The sequence below is a fragment of the Hypomesus transpacificus genome, chromosome 14, assembly GCF_021917145.1.
Source record: "Hypomesus transpacificus isolate Combined female chromosome 14, fHypTra1, whole genome shotgun sequence".
In the NCBI taxonomy this organism is placed as follows: Eukaryota; Metazoa; Chordata; class Actinopteri; order Osmeriformes; family Osmeridae; genus Hypomesus; species Hypomesus transpacificus.
Window position 1 is genome coordinate 6,762,152 of NC_061073.1, and position 21,381 is coordinate 6,783,532.

Here is a 21,381-nt window from a genome sequence, read left to right on the forward strand (position 1 = left end):
GTGTAAAATCACCATTCCTCAATCTGCTCGTGAGGATTCCTTGAATTGTGGTGTATTTCTTGCTTACTTTAGGCAGAACATCGATTCAAATGGTGATGGGATCTGGAGGAATGTTAACTAATGGCTGTTAGCAACATAACATATGGAAAAACAGACGTGCAGGTGCATTCAGTCTGTTATTTGATTGTTGCCTAGAGATTGATAATCAGAGAACAAGGGAACAAGGATGATGCTCAGTCTTGCTAATGGATCAAAACATTTTTTTACTTCCAATATATGCTTTTTAGATCATACATCATTTACAACACCCAGACAGATTGCTAGCAGATGCCAGCGCACCTGTAGCTCTCCTACTTTCTCAAAGTTCATTTTCTGCCGGATTGTTTTTTCAGGGGTGAATTTATCTGAAAGACAGAAGGAATAACATATTTAAACAAGTCAGAAAAATAATCGCACACTTAGCACAGTAACGGCTAAGTCTGACAGTGCTGTATGTGGACAAATACCCACTCATTAACATAATACTACAAACTGGCATTACCTTGGAGTTTGTTCACAAACTCATTACGTTTACAATGAAGAACAGCTTCTTTGTATACAAATTATATAAAACATGTTATTAAATTATGAGTGCATGTTTGGACAAGCACACTGTGCTAGGACTGTGACAGAATGTTGATTTGTGATTACAGGAACCTATCGCCAGAGAATAAAACAGTAATGGGCTCCATCCAGCCAACGGATTGTTCTCCCCCAGAGTCAGAGTCGGTATAAATAGATGGCCAATTTGTAAAATTGTGTGTCTGAAAACAAGCATCTTGGGCCACTTTAATTGGTCAATCTCCCGCCTGTATTGAGTGCCTAGATTGATTTATTGCCTTTTTTAAAAGGCCGTAGGGACTCCGCGAACAGCTGTGCCAGCCGTCCGCTCCGGAACTGTTGTGAAAACAAGGAGCTGAGCGGCGGGCAGCAGACAGCAGTCAACGCAGCGCAGTGTAGCGGCGAGCGAAGCAGAGTGGCGTGGCAGACAGCTGGCAAGGACAGCGTCTGGTGTCTGGCACCACTGGAGATGCAGGATTTATTTCAGCAAACACTGCTGAGTGGAACCCTGCCCCTACTGAGCAGACACATCCACAGACGCCGGCCTGATTGCTATATTGCCATGATGATATGAGGGAGGGCCTGTGTGATCGCAGCCAGAGAATGGGAATATTTCTCATGTGATGATTTTCCTCATCCACTTGGCATAGAGAGGGCTCAGAGAAGAGCTCTAAGTGGTCTGTCTCTCTGGCTTTGAGTGATGGCTCCCAAACCTGACTGTGTCTCGGCTGAATCTGCCTGTTTGTGAACAATCATAGTGATTCACTCCCCTGCCTTTGCTCTGGAGGAAACAATTCCATCACGTAGATGATATGGAATAATATATCTATATATGTATCTATAAGCCGCATATGTGTCCTGCCCTTGGTATATGTATGTGTTGTAGCGTCATGAGAAGAGTTGACTAGGGCAGGCAAGAGTGAGGCAGTGCAAGAGGGTTGGAAGGACCACGCAAAAACAGGTTCCACAAGAAGAAGAGGGCACTTTATTTTCCAGGAGCAGACAAAAAAATCAAACTCAGGCAGGTTCCTTCTTCAAACTTCCGCAGTCCAACAAAAAACCACAAAAGTTAAGCAAAAATGACTTTCCCCTTCAAAGCCGTCCTTCACTCACCCAACAGGGCTAAGTATTCCACGTGCTTCTCTGTGGTCCAAACTAACCAGCCCTTTGTGTCTCTGGTTTTATCCTCCTGCTCTTTCCCTTCCCCCCCTTTTCTAGCCCTAACTTAATTATGTGGCTAACACATCTACACCCGTCCACTTGGTGAGGGATTTTGGGAGATGTAGTGTGGGCCATTGCCACCATTTTGGGGTGTTGCCACCTCTCTGGTCCAGGGATGTAACATCCCTCCACTACCTGTCCCCTGGTGATGTCACAGTGTCTTTTTGTAGAGAAGAGGCAGTGTTCTGAAATAAAACATATCAAGTGACTGATTATTGTTTTCTTTCACAAAACTGCCAACTGTGCATAACGAGCATGCACTTCCACGGCCATGACCTATGACCTGGGTTTGCTGTGAAAAATCTATTTGGTACCTGCTTATGACAGAGTTGGACATCTGGCCTTTAGAAGACTTTATAGAAATACCTTCATAAACACAAACACATGCCTGAATTTCCTCTCCTGACAATGTATTTTTTCCTCATCAGGTTTCTCTGGTGCTTTGTTTCCTTTTTGATTGCACACAGTAATTGTGTCCTGCGGGACTTGCATAACACTGAAAATATTCATACAGTATTTGACTCCTACAGGAACTATATTTTTGATACCTTACTTGTTCCTTCTTTGTTCTTTTCCTATGTACATTTAAAATCTGACCCTTGCCCCACGTCGTCTTGAGATGTGGCTTTGCATTCACTGGAACACTTAAGTTAAACTGCATTACTGTATGTTGACGCGTCCCTGCTCCACCATTGGCTCTGCAGCCCAGGGATCTCTGTTGAAAGTGGTGGTGCTGGTAGCTGAGTGTTTCCAGTTTGAACTGTGATTCTTAGAAATTTGATGCATTTAGCACTGGGGGATTGCGGCTTGAGTCGTCCGCAGGCATTTGAATGCACATCTCGTTAGCTGGGAGGGGTGTGCGTGTGGGGGGTGGGTGGGAAGGAGGGTAAAAACCGCATAGTCTTCCTCTAGTGCTTAACTCAGGAGATACAAGTCTGGTTTCAGATGAAAGGGACTTAATCTCTCATGGCTCGCTCTCTCTCTCTGTCATCTCTCTCTTCCTCTTCCTCTCTCGGTTCTCCATCCTGTGGGACTGGCCCACTCAAGCACACTGGAGTGCATTATGTAATCCCACAAACTCTCCACACCCTGCAGTAATGGTTTAATTACAGGAGGGTAAGCAGGCATCATGTCATACCACCTGCCATTGCCTCTCAAACATTCTCTGTTTTCTTAACTGAATACGCCTTCTCTCCTTTTCTACCCCTCATCCCCTTTTGATAAACACTCACAGACAGACACCTCGCCCCCTGTAAAGCTGTTTGCCCCGCTCCTACTGATTCACACTGAGACAGTCTGCTCGCTGTCCCACGCACTGCCTCTGGCCCCGTGCCCCACCCCCCTTCCTCTTTCTTCATCCTCTTCCTAAACCACCTATCCACTAATCACAACCCACCCACTCCCCAGACAGACACTCAGCCAGCCAGCCAGCCAGTCATTCAGCCAGACAGACTGACAGACAGTCAGCCAGACAGTCAGTGCGGGCTCAGTATTTTTGGATTTACAGAGCTGAATGGGGGATATCAAGCCATGCATGTAATAGGAGAAAATTAGTTTGATGTGCGCAGACAAATGCCACTGAGCAAGACAAATATGGATAATCGATGAATTCATGAACGAGAATATGGTGGTAGGCCCGACAAATTGTGTGGTAGAAAAATAACAGTTATTTTCTAGCTGAAGTCCTTGATACATTAATACCTTATTTCTTCTAGTTATTTACCAGCTCTGTCAGACTGAAATGGACTATAAAAATCACTTGACTGCACACTGTATATTGAACATATAGTCTTGGCGTGTGTTGTGTGTGAGGTGTCATCCGAATGGTAGCAGAGCCACCATGACTGGTAAGGTCTCTGCTCTTCTATGCAGGCCGGGCTGACACTGGCCGTATGAGCCTGATTAATCACCCTGACCCAGCCCTGCTCCTCTGTTTTCTTTTCAAATGTGGAATCGATGGATTTTTCCTTCATTTCATTGACCTGTGCATAATGGTGCTCTCACTCCTCCACCGTTGGGAGAGGAGCCCAGTGCCTGTAGACATGCTTGCCCAGGCAAAGGCAGCCAGCCTGGGCTTTGTGTTGCTTATTGTTCACCCTGGTCGAAATTAATGTGCTGTGAAATTAGCATTTTATCTGAGTGCAGATACTGTAATGGAGGCAATTAGAGTGCAGGGGAGAAACGGCACTGGCTCGCCGGCTGGTGGGCTGGTCGGCTGACTTGCTGACTGGCTTGGATGTAGTGCAAAGGTAGGGGAATAAGCCATGACCTCCAGGAGTAGTCTTGTGGAGGAGAGCAGCACAACCAGCCTCACTGATTACACTGCCTCCTTTATCTGGTTCCATAACTGCATTAGACTGGAATAGCTGTACATTATTTTTATTTATAGATGTCACTGAACCAACTTGATTGAAAGCTTGGAGTAATCTACAGGCATTGCTGTTCATTATCTGGAACAGGTGTAGCAGTACTTGGAAAGTACAGGAGATAGTTGATTATGCTGATGGTTTAGTTCTGTACCAGATCGTGACTTAAAGGAATGGATCAAATACGAGTCAGTTTATGTTTCAAGCTGAATTGATTTCTCCCTAGATTTTTTCCTGGCAGGAGGCATTGGCTGCTGTCAAATTGGTAGGCTCAAAGCAAGAGCATCGTTGTTTTTTATCACGTCCCCAGATTGAAATTGATCCTTAGATTGCAAGCCACGGGCTGCAAGATAGACCTGATCATATCTGCAGACGCTGATAGAACATTTCGTTGTCACCTGAAGCCTCATAGACCATTTATTTATTCTTCAAAAGCTCCTCAGATTGAATGCTATGCACTATTAAGCACTATGTAAAATGTAACTAGAAAGCATTCCTGTTACTTTATCTGACTAGGCTCTAGTTCTCTATTAGTCTAACTGCTGAACTTATACTTTACCTGTCCGTACAGTATGGTATGTCCATGCAGCGTTATTGGACACTCATAATATTATTCAATTTCTCTGTTCTGCAGCAGTACAGTATATCCCACCAGTTTCTATTAAGCAGGCTAGGGCCTGAGTTAAATATTGACACAGCTTAAAGTTTCACGGCTGGGGCCGCAGGAGGGTTCATTGCAATCTATAGGTTCAGTGTCTATGTGACACCTTAGTGGTTGGTTGGTTTGGCAGGATAACAGTCAAAACAGGTGCAAAAAGACTGTTGGGACATGTTTCATGTTACTATACATTATCCAACAGGTGTGCCCTTAGAACTGGAGCTTTCAGTGTTGTCATTCTTGAATAAGAAATAAACAGATCTGTCTGATATTTCAGATTTACTTCCGATCCACTTACACATTATTAACAATTTGCAGTGCCCATAATTTGCAAATTGTCCCGTGATGCTAGTCTCTTTCCCAGTTATTTTGATTCTGTTACAGTAACATGTGGGTCCAAGTGTAAAAGAGGGTTTTTAAGTCTGAGGGGAAAAAACAACCTCCCACCTCCTCCCCACCCACAACCCCCCCCCCCCCCTGTTTTTCTGAGTAAAGACAGCATGACTTCTGCAGTAGAAAGATCATGCCCAAAAAGAACATTATCCCAGAGAGTGCACTGGGGTGGCAAGAGTCATAGATAATACCCCACCTCTTAAACTCACCCACTCTAGCTCACAAATCAGGGCAGGGAGAGAGAGTTATAGATGGAGAGAGTTATAGATGTCGAGAGAAAGAGAGACAGAGGGACCCTTAATATTGTATTTTACACTAGAGACCTCAGAGACCAGTCCTTTCTCTTCATATATTGTCAAGAGAGGGCCTGAATATCTAGCCAGCTATGTATTATTCCAACACACGTGGGTGTACTTAATGTGCCTGTCAGTGTCAACACATAGTACACCAAATGGGTTTGCCTGTCTTTTGGTTTTAGCGGCAAAGAGATTCAGGGTGTGAGGAAAGGTGTATGGAAACCAGTAGTTGGCCCACAGGGTGTTGTCCATTTTATTAGGGGCTTCAGTTACTTCCTCTGAGGAGAGGGAAATAGATTAGGACACGCCACTGTGTTGAAGTATGCCTGTGATTACAAGAGCGCTGTGCTGATACAGACAGCCCTGATACCTGCCACAAGCAGGGGTGTTTACTCTTCTAAATTATTCCAATCTCGTGGATGACTGCCTGTCCACCAGACGAATGAGAGGTCTCAAGCAGCCAGTTACAATATTTATTCTAGTAAGGGATTAACAACATCACAAAGTGATACGCCTTTACGACAGCTCTTATCTCGGATAACTCATCTAGAAAAACAAATGAGATTCCAATAGGATTCTTGAAGCATCTCTCTCAATTTTTGACACACTGCCTGTTCAAGGTGGGACATTTTGCACCTTTATGCTGCCTCTCAGTTGTTTGGTTCGATGTAAACAAAGGAAACTGCCATAACAAGGGGTCTCCTTAATGGCAAAATTGCAGGATCTCTGTGTAAAAACCCCTTTCTTTCTCTCTCTCTCTCTTCTCTCTCTCTCTCTCTCTCTCTCTCTCTCTCTCTCTCTCTCTCTCTCTCTCTCTCTCTCTCTCTCTCTCTCTCACTCTCACTTTGTCTCTCTCCCTCTGTCTTGATGTCTCTGTCTTTCTCTATTTGTTCTTTCTTTTTCTCTCCCCAGTTACACCATCTTTATTGGAAGTAAGATTGAAATAACATATCCGTACTAAGGCAACTGATGAAGTAGGAAAGCTGATGCTTGGGTCTGCTCAGCACAGGATTACAGATCAGCCATATCTTCCACTGGTCATCTTATCCTCTTGTCTCTGGTCTCAGATCAGGCATTGTGACTGAAACTGACATAAGACATGAGGACAATCTGTACAGAGTCCAGCTCAGAGGGCCCAACTGTTGGTCTGTGCGTCAACATCGCCCAGAGACTCCTATTTTGTTTGAGTTAACGTGCATGGCAACTGGCCTGTGTACATTCTCCACAGTGGAGAAAAGAAAGACTAATCAAATCTGTCGGAAGGCTGTCAGATGTGAAGCAGATGTGCTGAAATGAAGGAAATTATGTTTATTTTTCTTCTCTTTCTCCCTACCCCTCTCTCATTTTCTCCCTCTCTCCTGATGACTAAAGTCATGATGAGTGGGAGTTGATTTACATACAGAGAGACATTCTCTATGATGACTCTGGTGTTGGGCTCACTTTCTTTCACTGTCTCTTTGCACACAGATACACGTACTGCAGCAGCAAGGCTGACACCATGATGTGCATAACAATGCCCTCTGCAGGCGTAGGGTGGTGACAGTTTTCTCAACAATCAGACAATTGAGGCATTAACTAAGCAGAATAAAACATATTTTATATACCTCTCCAATAGAGATTTACGTGAACCTAATGCAGATTAAAAGCATCAGATAAAACCTTTTATCTGATAAAACCTCAGATAAAAAGCAGGATTAAATAGTTCCCTCTTCTAAGTAAATAACAAGAAGCACAAGGACAAGTCTTTGTTGACTCTTTTCTCCCTTATATTAAATACTGAGCTGTTTTTCAAAGCTGCACTCAAAATACACTCTGTGGAAGGTGAACATGGATGAACTCTTTAGCTTAGCTTAGCCTAGCCCACTCACTTAAACCCCATAGGATGTGGGGGAAGAATAGAGATGTGGCCTAGAAGACCCATAGGGAAGGAGGAATGTTTGAGGGACCTCCATACTGAGCAGGTCTTGCTACACCTGTTCGTCACACCACCCGGAAGAGGTGCTGCATCTAACCCAGAGCAAGATGGGCCATTGACTGCTGAGTGCACTTAGCACAGGTATCCAGGGACACACCCTGCAGTGGTCACCCACACCTCCATTAAAAACCGACAGACCAGGACCCTGCTGGCCAGTTGTCCTCATGGACATGGCTTTACAAGCTTCAAATGACTCCACCAGCTCCATCTCACCTTTCCACTGATCTTCTCTGTTCTCCGGATTTGAATGACAAATGGTTTCATGTGCTTATCTGCGACAAGTGCGCTGAACGTTGTTTTTAATTCATTTGTGTTTAGTTGTTGTAATGCATTACTTGCTATTTCTGTCGTACCTCTCATGCCTGAAGTTTTTATTTACTGAACGTATGCAGTGTTTCATTTGTGCCAGTAATTTAGCTCATCAGGGCCAAGGAAAGTAGATTAGGGGGACTGGGGGAAGGTGATGAGAAGGCTCATTATGGATACTAGGTGTATTGGGCTGTGTAGGCTAGTCTCCGTAGGGCCTTTTATCATTCAAAGTTCATACGCACACAGAGAAGACATTGGGAATGAAACAATATGTGCACTATTATTAGCAGGAGAACAGGACTTTAGCCTTGTCTGAAATGAGGAGATCGGCAGCAAGGCAGTGTATTGCGGTGTGGTTTGATTGTTCACTGTATGCCAACCTATTGTCCTCCTCTCCCGTCTACTGTCTGTCTACCTTCCCCCTCCCCCCAATATGCTGGCACAGTGAGATATGTTTCACTTTGAACAACGGATCTTTTATTCTTCTTTTGGATATTCTTAAATGTATTATCTTATTAATAAACCAATTTTTTTTAAAGGCTATTTGGCCTCGGGCGGCAGAAGTGGAATTTCTGTTTAGTGGATTCCGTTCCCTAATGAGAAGAGCTAAATGAGTTTGGAGGCTTCCTGAATGCTCTATAATTGTGATGAGGCACCGTTCCTCTGAACAATTAAAGATGCCAGAGCTATGTCTCTGCTGAGATACATCCCAGATCATCGGTGTGTCTCCTCAGCAAACTATACAGGAGTGGCAGCCTCACATTGGCCACCTCTCCCCTAGCACTCCACACTGCCCAGCTCTCAGGCACTTAAGTAGGAAATCTCAAGGTCGGCATCACACCCGGTGCTTTGATCAAGTCATTACTCCCTGTCAAAGCATTTGAGGGGAGGCGAAAACGACGTGCCAGTCTCGCCAGCGAGTCTGGCCCGCCTCCCCCTCCTCCTCCTCCTCCTCTCGCCCCAGTCTCACATAGCAGGCAAGTCCTGTATGTCCCTGCAGAGCTGAGAGCAGAGCCGTAGATGTGTGTGGCCCATGGAGGTGAGGAGCTGTATGTGCTAGGGCTGGCTGGCTGGCTGTTTTCTGTCTGACTGTCTGACTGAACGTCTGGCAAGTCGAGGTGAAAAGCACGTCTGGATGAGAGGTAAGGGGAAAAGGTTAAGGAGATATGAAGTAAGTTATTTCAAGGGTCAGCCCCAGATTGCAAATATTTATTAAAGTGATTAAAATACGAATTATTCCTCCTGCCCGCTTCTGTTAAATACAGAACCAAACTGCAAACCAATTCCTTTCCTGAAGGCAAGTCTCAAAGAGGAAACAGGAAGAAACATTTGTGGGTGGAAAAAAAAGACCAAACAAATGGTGACGTAAATCTGACTCACCCGTCTTTTGCCTTCACAATGCAAAGATTAGAGCAGCAGGCTCTTTGGAGGATGCAGATTTCAACCCCTGCTTTTCATAGACTTTCATCCCCTCAGTGACGAGTCTATAGAATTTCACACTGCCATAGCCATTTCCTGAAAGGGTCAGATTGGTTAATCTCACTAGCAACATTTCTATCTTTATCCTTTTTTCTCATTTTTTTACCCTCTTTGAAATATATGACGTTTTTGACAGCCCTCTTTGAAGAAATACAGTAGAGTATACTGTATAGTATTGATGTTGTGTCTATAAGGAGTCATGTGCTGTTGATCGGATTGCTGATGATACAGTATAAGTGTTGTCCTCTTGTGTTTATTAATTTTGGCAGTGACTCAGACAACATTGTTTACATCAACTACATATAAACAGATTCCTTGTGACAGAACCCAATCTCTGATATGAACTGTGGCTGTATAAATCAAGCTGACCTGGCTTCATTACCTTATGCACACAGTTGAGATCTCACTGCTCTCTTCGTAGATAATGTGTTATCTGTCTTATCCTCGACAGCTTTAATCTAATCTAAATTATCTGCTTCACAATGTGTGATTCCTCCTAGCATATGATAGGCAAGACGAATGGCTCCTTGAGACGGCTTTTAAAGCATGAACTCCTCCGCTTCGTCACAGAACCAATCCCGTTTGCTTCAGTCATCCTCTAATCTGATAGAGGTTGTGGGATCCTGAGGTGCTAACCGTCTTAGATCTAGCCTTCTGGATCTCTGTCTCTCTCCTTTAATTAAAATCAGAAGGAGATAACATGTTCATTATGCAGACAGTGTGAAGAGGTGAACTGCAGCTTACATGGCTGTTTTAACGTTGGGTGTGTAGGTGTCACTCAGGCCTCACCTTGACCATGTCTTCATCACTGATCAGTATCAGAGGAACTGAGACTCCTGTTGAGAATCTGATGAGGCAGCAGTGAGAGGTAAGAGAGGCTGTTCCCAGCATAGCCCTGCTCAAGACAGAGGGGTTGATGGCTTTCCTGCAGTTGATCAGTTATGGACACTGTTTTTTTGGAGAGAGAAAATAGCACACACTGGAGTTGTTTATTATTATTTGCTAATGGATGATCTGTTTTATCATCGGCTTATTCAACGGTCCACTTGACTACATTCCTGTACCATCGGGATTGGTCAACTCTGCAAATCAAATCTCGAGATTACGAGAACTTTCTTAGATAGCGAAAGTCCACGTAAATTATGAATTATACTTGTGGATTTTTTACACATAAATGGCAGAGATAGTTAAAAAGCAAGACTTATAATAAATAAACATAATAAAAACATAATACAGCCATCACAGGATCAATATTGTCAATCATTCATTCCACACCTTCACCCGCCCTCAGACCTTTGAGTGTCTCAACACTGGTCCCCATGTCTTATCAAAAACTCTGCTCCTTCCTGCATCCTTGAATCTAATCTTCTCCAGATGAAAGATCTCACCCAGCTGTCTCAACCACATCTCAACTGAAGGCTCATTATCACATTGCACAATTTTGCTAATACAGTACCCAAATACACCTGCCATTTGTCACTGCCAGAGTTCCGAGCAGTGTCATTCGTAGATTTGTGTTTTTCACAGCTAATGTCGAAGATCCTTTGTTTGTAACAGACTGCATCTTATTTTTTTCTGTTTCATGCCTCATCAAGATTGATAATGGCTTTTTTCTATCTTAAAATAATCAACATCATAATTGTACTGATAATGGAAACACAAGAAAAAACAACTATGCATTGCAAGGAGGTGAACTAATGGCACTTTTAGCCTCTCCACCATTGCCTGTCGCATCAGAAGACAATAATATACTTTTCCATCCATTCTTCTGTAGCCCTAAGTCTGATGTGGGGAACAGACATGGGATAAGCCATTAATGATGTGCTCAACTCAGGGTAAAGTCTATGGACTATCTGATGTCAAAAGGAATTATTTCATTTCCATCTCTAAGGCCTTGAGTGGTCATCAGGGGGAATTATACATGGCTCTGCAAATCCTTCTGAATTTGTTGGAGCTTCAGCCTGGCCACACCTTAAATGAAAACGCCAATGAACACAATACTACCTGGATATGTGCTGACAGACCACCGTACTGTAAATCATCTGTTTTTCTGTCTGTAAATCTATCACTAGCATGTCAGTCTACATCATCTTTTTCTCATTCATGAGGTTAATTTACTGCAGTAAGGAGTAAAGTTGTGTACATACAGTATATGACGTGTGTATCATAAGTGTATGATGTGTATATAATAAGTCTGTGCTTATGATTTAGCTAACATAAAATGTGGTGTATAGCTGGCCTAAAGTGATATTGGAAAAGCATTGTTGAACAGTATAGTAACATTCCTTTCTAAAGTTACAATTAGAATGCAACAAATTGCCACTATTGTGAGTACCACGATTGTTTGTGTACCACCTCATGTGTTGTGTGTATGGAGCTCATGATGTTTGTATGGTACAGTATCTTGATTTCCGTGCCTTTCTGTTCAAACTGGCAGGCACTGGGCCTCCCTGCTTTGCTCCCCTGCTGAGTTTCCATCACACTAGAGGCTAATTCTCCAAGTGCTTCACAACAAGTGCACTGTCTCTGCCTGCATGATGGTTGTTGGCGTATCCAGCACCGAAGCTATGGGCCTCTCGTTGCCTTAAGCTCAGCTCTAATCCTGCATTTGAAGAGGATCTGGTAGGGGGTGGGTGGTAGAGGGGGGTTGGGTGGTGGTGGGGGGGTGGGCACTGGAAAGAGACGAGGCATGCTTTAGAGGGCATCCAACCCCTCTGCCAGAGCCCAGCTCCTGGGGCTAACCCACCCCCCACCCCCACTTCCACAGGGGGCTTCCTGTGAGCTGCAGGGTGTAAAAGGACGATGGGGCGGAGGAGGTCTGGATCAGCTCTGGCTCTGACTCAGCCTCTGTGCCAAGCCTGAATGTTGGTCTGAGGGTGGTGAGATCATTCTGCTGCTCCACCCTCTCTACATCCCCTCACTGGCGTGTTTCCTTCCTTGCGTAGTGCACAAGGTCGACACAGTGACATCTGAATGGGTTTGTTGTATTTCTTTCCCCCAGCAATGATCCACTAACCTATTTCCTTTTAATACCTTGATGTGACTTTAATTGACTAGAGGGAGGGGCTGGGAGCGAAGAGAGGTGTGTCCGCATGCTTTTGGAGGTGTCATTGGTCGCTTGAGGAGATGGAAAGATAGAGGAATGGGGGAGTACAGGGGAAAACCAAGAGAAAGTGAGATTTGAGAGCTTGAGTGATTTCCTGCTGCCACTACTGTGTTCGGCCGCAAATTAATTTGATGCTGTTATGTAACTGTAATCATCATCCTCTCTAATCACATCGGCGGCTTTGTGTAGCAACCAAAATAGAGGGCTTGTGGGCTGGACTGTAGGAGGGGTCTGGTAGCTAAGAGCTGAGAGAAAGGATGGACCCTGGCCAACATCAAGCACCTTAGAAACCCAAAAGATGAAATGAGTAAGGAGAAGGTCTAACAAATATGATTTGGGGAAATAAACTCAGAATTTTTTCTTGCTGTCAAGGGGCTGCTGGGGGTCAGATGGCTGAGCGGTTAGGGAGTTGGGCTATTAATCAGAAGGTTGTTGGTTCGATTCCTGGCCGTGCCAAATGACGTTGTGTCCTTGGGCAAGGCACTTCACCCTACCTGCCTCGGGGAGAATGTCCCTGTACTTACTGTAAGTAGCTCTGGATAAGGGCGTCTACTAAATGTAAATGTAAGGAAAACAACACACATTCTGTCAATACAGGCACCACATTTTGATGGTAGTCATGGTTTTCATCACACTAGGAATGCAGTAGCAGAAACCGAGACGCTTTTTCTAAATCCTCAAGAATGCTAGCCAGATTGAGCTGCCATTGCTCCTTACTAAACACCTCTGACTGTTTGTTCAGCTGGATATCTCTCATTGGGCTCAACTCGCTCCCATGGAGCATGCCCACTAGGCTCATTAGATTCACTGTACAGCAAGAGCATTATCTGCTCAGCTTTTTCAAAATTGCCTATACAGTTTGTTAATTGTAAAGCAATGTGAAATGCTGTTAAGCTAGCAAGACCAATCGGATTGGTATTTTCTGGTTCTCGGATATGTTGTTGTCAGTGCAGAATTGTCTAGAATATCACTTAAGGTATTGATGTAGTGGGTGGGAGTTAAACTTAATTTAGAGTGGATTCCACTATCCACTCATGTCCATCATGTCAGAGGATAATTAAGGCAGAAATGGCTTAAAGTTGGTAGAGTTGGGGCTGAAGTTAGTGTTGCTAGCTGTTGTGGTGTGTTAGAAATCACACTGCAACATTGAAACTGAGAAACTGAGTTTTCTGCCAGTAACATGACATTCACTGCAGTGAGTATGTGGTAGGGTTTATTTTCACTATATCTGAAGGGGAGATCTCTCTCTCTCTCTTTAATGTTAACAGCAAATTGAGTGTCAGAAGAGGAACACGTTTCAAAAGAGAGTGTAAGTCTATGCAGCATACAGTACATTTCTTCCATCCCTGCACGTTCAAATAAGAAAAGAGACCTTTTCAGACCGTTCCAGACATTATATCACAGTGCCATAGTGGAAAAACTGACAGGCTGCACACCAGATGTATCAAGTTAGCCTGTAGTTTGCAGGAGTGAACAGAATTCATTGAGGCATGACTGTGTGATCGAACACAGATTTCTTGTCTGTCTCTGGATGGGAATATGACAGGCTCTTTTTCCTGCTACTAACAGACCCCAACTGGCATAGCGGGCTCTGACGCCAAAGAAGAGCATGATTTAGATTGGCTGTCAACTGGCTGGCCATGACCACAGGGGAACAAAGTCTTCGCAACGAGGTCGGAGGTTAACCGATGTGGTGGGGTTGTTCTCCGGGGGGTCTGATTGTGTGGCTAAAGGCCCTCTGGATGTCCTCTGGAAAGTGCAGTCCTGTGTCACACAGCGTCACACTCCGGTTTGCCTTGAGTACCATGGAGCCCTCGGCCACATCTCAACAAAACCATTGCAAGCGTTTATGAAAAAGACTTTCCATGTCTGCCCCTTTGTTCCAAGGTCTGGAGGAACACAGGTCTTGGGAACGTACAGTTGTTGACGAGGCACGATGAACCGTGGGGTGTCTTTACTCAAGTAGCCTGTGCTCTCAGAGAGTGTTGGCTTTGTGCCTCCTCCATGGCTCTGAAGCTGGTGCGTTCGTGACAGTTTTCTTCCGGCCATTGGATTCAGCCTACCGTGCTTTGTTCCTTGTTAGTGCTCAACAATGGGACAAATGCACGAGGCACTGGCTTTTTGCTTTGCATCGGCCGTTGCCATGGTTCACTCTGTGTCAGTGTTTGTTGTTGTCGAAAGACGGGAGGTGTAAGCGCGGCCGTGTGTGAGTGTGTGTGTTCCTTTTCCCCTCCAGCTGAAACCTGTCATTCCCCCAAGGGAGCGGGGGCCAGGTTTACAGGACAGCTGAGGCAGGCCTGACAGCACAGCTCATCTCGTTTGGAGCAGGGCATGCTGGTCCAGCACGCTCAGCCTGGACAGGATTTGTTCCCTTCCTGCCACTTTACATCCACAAGCTCTACATTTAATTAGAATCACTTGTCATGTCTCGTATATCACCTGTGCCTCTTGGTGTCAGCTGTCAGCCAAAGAAATGTGATAGTTATTCATTGCTCGGTAGAAGTGTAACAGCAAGGTCACAGGACAGAATGCACCTTGAGCTAACTGTGCTTAAGGTGTGTGTAAATCTGTCTGCGTGTGTGGGAGTGTGTTTACTGTATGTACTTGCATGCCTCTGTGTGTGTGTGTGTGTGTGTGTGTGTGTGTGTGTGTGTGTGTGTGTGTGTGTGTGTGTGTGTGTGTGTGTGTGTGTGTGTGTGTGTGTGCGTGCGTGCGTGCATGCATGCATGTGAGTGTGTTGATCCTGTGTTGAATACTGGGTTCTGTATGTCACCAGATTCTAGAATGATATGATCCATGTAACTGCACTCAGTCTGAGTAGTCTTTGGGTGGGATTTACAGGGGTGAGAACATTGTTAAGGGCTGTTAGGAGAATCAGTGGGCATTGGCTCGCAGTGGGGATTGGCTGATCTGAAGCTCCATTCTGCTGGCTTGGACAGAGCCCAACAGCTCTACTGCTCAGAGGGACATGGTCAGCCATGTAACTTCAGGGGCATGCAAGCATTGCTTAAATGGGACTCTGTGCCAAGATAATGCATTTGTGATGGATGTGCTGAACCTTAACCTGTGCTCACATCAGTGCACCCCCATGCATGTTTAACTTTCCGCGTGGGTATTCACACACTTCACACACAGTCTGCCCATGTTGCCCCCATCGCTTTATTGTCTGATTCTTCTGATAAGCCCCATGCGGCACTTTTCTTCCCCTTTCTCCCTCTATTTTCCCTGTCTGTCTGTGTGTCTGTGTGTCTGTGTGTCTGTCTGTCTGTCTGTCTCTTTGTCTGTCTGTCTGTCTGTCTGTGTGTCTGTGTGTCTGTCTCTCTCTTTGTCTGTGTCTTTTTGTGTGTCTGTGTGTCTGTCTTTTTGTCCATCTGTGTGTCTACTGTATCCATCAATATGTTGATCTGTCTGTTTTTGTTTTCACTGCTCCACACCCATTGCTCCCCCTGTCTCTCTGATTCAATGCTCTGATAGTTATATAACCTCCTCTCCCCCTGACATCCTGAAGCTCTGGCAGTCAGCTGACAGTGCCCAAATGTCTGCTGGTAAACACACTCGTCTTTTCCTTTTTTCTCTCTCTTCTTTCTTTCTCTCCTCTTCTTCACACCCACCTACCTCCTCCTCAGCGATTAGGGATTGATTCTCTCCTCTGTCCCTCTGCCTCCTCTTCCATTGGTTGGTCTCTATATCCCTGGGCCAGTTTCCACATATTAGCACCCGAGGCCAAGGGAGGCAGGCAGATACGCATTGCCTGCCATGGCCCATGGATCCTGCAAGCCAGTGAAAAATGAGCTTTGGAGAGGCAATAAATTGCATCCAATTTAGAGATGAAGGCAGAAATAAATTTCTCTTTTCCGAAGACTGAAGAACACAAAAAAATGCCTGAAGATAATTTTTGTTCTGTCTTTTTATGTGAATTTTCTTTGAAACATCCTTTTTGTGTTTTTCATTTGAATTCATGAAATAATTATATGGCTGTGTTTTAGATGGGCTTTTTATGTTTCGGCAGGTTGTGAAAATAATCATTTTTGTCTTGGCTGACATTTTTGCATCTCAACTTGAAAATGCCTTCTGAGTCAGAGCCAGCATTTAGAAAAAGATACATTTATCAGACATGATTTGGCATACGCACAGGAATCTTTTACTCCTTCTCATCATTTCGTTTTTCTAAACGAAATGTCCAAGAGGCTTAGGCTCTCTCAGCTGAGAGCTTCTGAAGACACTGAGAAAGAGTGTATGTGTTAGGCAGTTTCTGGAATGATGAAAGGAACTGTCTGGTAATGACCACATCAACATTCTACTTCTCCTGCTCACTGCCTGTTCCCTAAATGCTTCCAGAAGCTTCCACTGCTTCTCCCTGGCACTTCCCTAAATGGCTTCTGAAGTTATGAAACAACTCACCAAAACACTTCAGACCAGAGCCCTGGCATCAACAGAGTAAGCCAATGGAAAGTCTAACCTTTCCTTCCCCTCTTCTGAAGTGAGAGCCTCCTATTAGTCTCCCAAGCCAAAACTCCTAGCTAAGATGTTCTCTTCAGGTAGAGAAGGTGTTGTCTGCCAGCGCTTTCCTGTGTGCTGCTCATCCTGCCAAAAACACAGAGGAGAGACATAAGGGAGATTCACTCTGGAGAATTGCAGCTCTTACTGCTTTTTTTCAAGAGATGTGTTTCTTCCCTGTTAAAAGTCTGTTTCTTTTCACCATTTCAATGTGCTGACACCACAACTGTGAGGTGTTGAAATTGGCTAAAAACATTGTCGGGGCACAGTGTCTTAGTGCCAATAAATGGAAGAAATTGTAACATGAAAGAAGTGCTTTGGTGTGACTTACTAACAGCATTATCACACTCTTTACTAACTTAACTCTGTAAGATGTGTGAGCATGGCTGTGGTCTTTGTTTACTGTGCTCTATTGTGTATTGTGTTTTTTTCTTCTGAATCTATAATTATGCCTCTGCCAAATTACATTTGTAGTACTGTATGTTGGCTGTAGTGCAGTCGACCATCGCCCAAGTTACACATAAACTTGAATTACACATTATGTTCTTGATCAACAGGGTCAACTGAACATCAAGTAATCAGATGCTCACACAGAGTGAGAAGTTCATTTCAACCAATAAAGTCCCTCAGGGGTGCATGCATGACATCAACAGTTTTTACTGTCGTAGTAGTTGGGGCTGATACTGCAGTGGTGGGCACAAGTGAGACCCAGAGCTCATTTGAGCAGGCAGATAGCTAAGCTCGGCTAGTTAATAAATAACCATGCCGTGGTCTGGATCAGTGCACCTCTAATATGCTGCGACTCCTCGTCTTGTTTCCCTTGCATCGATATTCCAAATGGCTTCATAAAAGCATGGGTATGGGGGGGTTGGGAGGGGGTCGGGCTATCACACCCCCTTTTCAGCACATCGTAGGGAGTCTCACTGTGTAGCCATCAAAGCCCGGTGTGGTGCAAACTCCCCCTGTATACACACATATTTTTCTCTCCACATGGCCAAACGCAATTGGACGTCAACCCCCCGTGGCGCATCATCCAATCCCCTTGGTTGTGTGAATTATGTAAGTGCACGGGAGGCAGCAGGGATGAGACATGCAGTAGTGGCACTGAACAGGCCTTCTGCTGTACCAGGCTGTCCAAAGCCCCTCCACCTTCTTTCCACTCTCCTCAGTCTATCTCTCCTCCACCTCTCCTCCTTCTCCCCTCCAACTCCATTCAATTCTCCTCCATCCATCTCTCCTACACTACTCTCCCCTCCACTTCCCTTCCACTCTCTTCCATCCATCTCTCCTCCACCTCACCTCCATCTCCTTTCACCAGATGCATTTTTAACCAGGGTATTTCAAGAGCAGCCTGGCTAGACATTGACAAGTCCTGCTCGGTGGGGTTGGTGGGTTTACCTCAGCCTCTCCCTAGTTAAGTGCTGCTGCTGCAGCTCTCGTCTCTAAATGTACTGTCTGTGTAGCATGTAGCTGGGAATTCTCTTTTCCCAGCTCCGATAGGGTCCTGGCTGTGTTCTCAGCCCCTCTCATAAAAGAACAATACAGCATCATTCCAGATCCTCACTGCTCTGCTCTGAGAGGATTATCATTCATTTCTAGAACATGCACAATGCCGTAAACACTCAGCCCCAGGAGACGGACTCATGTTTATTCTAAACATTAAGACATTTACATTACTTTTAGGGAAGGGGTGTCAGTATTGGCAGTAATGTCCTGGTATTATTATCACGGTCAACACTTTATTGAAAAGCAGGGTACAGTACACTTTAGTTTTCTTTCCCAGTAAAATCTGTTATTTGTTTTTTTATTTTAAAATGTGTCTTTTCCTTTCTTTTTTTTTTTTTTTTTTTTTGGGACATACATTGGAGCAACTAATCTGGGTATAATGTGTGAAGAACATGTCTGGCCACCTTAGACCCTTGTCTAGCACAACGCTCCAGCACCCTAATAGCAATTCAATTCATGCTCAAATCAATCACCCAGCAGTCTGTAAATAACTCAGCTGTCCGCTTCCCTTCAGCTCCTTTACACAGCCGGCCCTACCCAACTCTGTCTGCAGAAGTGTACCTTATCACCTCCTCCGGTCGTACTTCTAATGGGAAGGACCTCTGGCTGTGACTTGTCTCAATAGCTGCCACTCCTGAGTGTGGCATGGCAAGTCAGCCAGTAGCAACCTCCCACTCCCCCTTAGACCCGCCCTCACATCTCGTCCCCATGATCACTAAAGCACTCTCCATCTTCTGTACATCAGAATCTGCGTGGTGTCTCTCAGTTGGAGACTCAATAGGAGATTGAGACCCATTTTTGTGGATATAGAGACCCAGTCTTGCAAGCCTCTCACTGCCTGGTGTGTCCCAGGGTGTCCTGTCTTCAAGTCAGAAATCGATATGCACTCTTCACGCCTTGCTGACTTTGTCTGTCTCTAAAGGAATAATTAAAGATGCAGTGCTCTGCACACAACCGTGATGACTAATGCTGTTTTAAGGAATGCCTCTTTTACATTAATTCATATTTCGTATTTATTTTTTCCTTCTCTGTGTATCTCAAGGCAGATGAAATCCTCCTTTGTGCTTGTAGGTCAGTGTGTCACTGTGCCGTGGCCCTGATGCTAAGACTTTTTGACAAGCTCCCAGTGCAAATACAGACACCCCCTCCCCCAAACCAAAAGCAAGCACGATGGCATGACGCACACACAAACAAACATTAAAGAAACACACTCAACACAAGATCACAATCACACACACACATATACTGTAGACACGCACACGCTCACACTCACACACGCCGCCCATCATTTTAAACCATGCTCTGGGGTGAAGGCCAGGGAATGGAGGTAGCATTTCTTAATCGGATAGTTCACACATCCTACAAAGAAAGCAACAGGCAAGACAGTGGCAGAGAATGTGTGAAATAATTCAGGGTGCACCTTTCCACCATATTAGGTTTTTATAATTGAATAAAGCATGGCAGCGCTTGGAATATCCCCTTGGAGCGTAATGGCAGGATGTCACCAGAGTAGAAGCCAAGTAAATAAAGAACAGGAAATGAATAAATGATGTGCGTCAAACTAACTGTACTGTATGAAATAATTGTGATGATTTACTCCCAAGCATTGCTCACAGTTTATGTAGCAGGGATTATTTAGTGGAGTGGAAGTGGATCATTGGTTATGTTCTGGTTTGGTGATTTAGTCTTTGATCTACCTCTTGGTCAAATTTTGCAAGAGACAGATATAGAGAGAAGGAGAGAGAGATATACGGAGCATATGTGAAAAACAGAGGGCAGTGAAAGCGAGAGAGAGAGAGATGAGGTATGCTGTGAAATTTCCTCAAGGCCTTTGGCAGCGTTAAATAAAGACCTGGGAGGTTAGGAAACATCAAATCAATGCATTGTAATTTGAATTGACTGCTGACTTTGATCATCTGCCTTGGGAGTGCTTTAGCATTGAGTGCTGTCACACTGGCTGGGTTAAGCAAATATAGCATCGGCTGAAATGGGGAGAAAGAGAGACAGACAGCTAGATGGAGAGAGAAAGAGAGAGTGACAGCAAGAAGGGGAGCCAATAACAAAATAATGACAATACTAGCAGTGTTATCTAGATCTATCGCAGTTGACAAATTAACACACAAACAAACATTGGAATACTTATATGAGTTAGTATGCTGCTTGTCTGTGATTTTGTAATCTGAACCACCCAGCACAGTGTCACTGTAAGGGTCTCAGGACAGAGTGCTTCCCTTAAACTTAGCTGGTCCAGCGACTGATAGCCTTGCTCCAGAATGATGGGTCAGCCCTACTTAGTGTCAGCAGCGGCTGATATCCTCTATTGGAGAGGGGGGATGCTTTTAAGCCTTCCCTATAATGGAGTAGGCAGCTTAATCCGGACCTCTCCGAGAGAGAGAGAGAGAGAGAGAGAGAGAGAGAGAGAGAGAGAGAGAGAGAGAGTGAGAGAGAGAGAGAGAGAGAGAGAGGAGGTAAAGGGCAAAGGGGGGGGGGGCTTACCCTCCTGTGCTCCCCGTCCCCCACTCCTGCAGTGAATACATGGAAACTCTACTATCAGAGCAACTGCCCACACAGTCCCATACACAGTCCCAACAAACCCATCTGTGGAGGACGCAACAGCAACAGGGGCAGCTGTAGTTCTGAGGGAGTCAAAATCCTTGTGATCACTTAGTTGTTTTGACTAGAGATAAAATGGCCAGTCTTCTCTGAAGAGTGCTGCAGGTCTTTGGTGGTCCTGTGGGTTGTCTTTCTCCTAATGCTCTGTTGTTTGCCAGCAAGGCTAAGCTATGAAGCTAAAGCAGGTCTTACAGTACGAGAAAGGTAAAGAGAAAGACAAAGGGAGAGAGAGGCAGAGAAAAAAGGAGGATGAGAAGGCAGAGAGGAAGATGCAAGGATACGGCAACCAGCACCACAGACAGCTACAGACATGATGGAGGTGAGCAGATAGACAGAAAGATGAAGAGCCATGAGAAGCAGCA

The 21,381-nt window shown here is 44.8% G+C and overlaps 1 protein-coding gene across 3 annotated transcripts in view; it reads left to right on the forward strand.

The window, feature by feature from the left end:
• roraa (RAR-related orphan receptor A, paralog a) overlaps nt 1-21,381 on the forward strand; it is a 160,715-nt gene that overhangs the window by 69,773 nt on the left and 69,561 nt on the right. Inside the window, exon 1 of one of the 3 annotated variants that reach the window (XM_047034164.1) lies at nt 8,939-8,960. The exons of the other annotated variants lie outside the window; for them this stretch is intronic. Within the exon in view, the coding sequence (XP_046890120.1) occupies nt 8,954-8,960 (7 nt within the window). The 5' untranslated portion in view covers nt 8,939-8,953. Of the gene's footprint in view, nt 1-8,938; nt 8,961-21,381 lie in introns of those variants that run through there. 3 annotated transcript variants of the gene reach the window in all.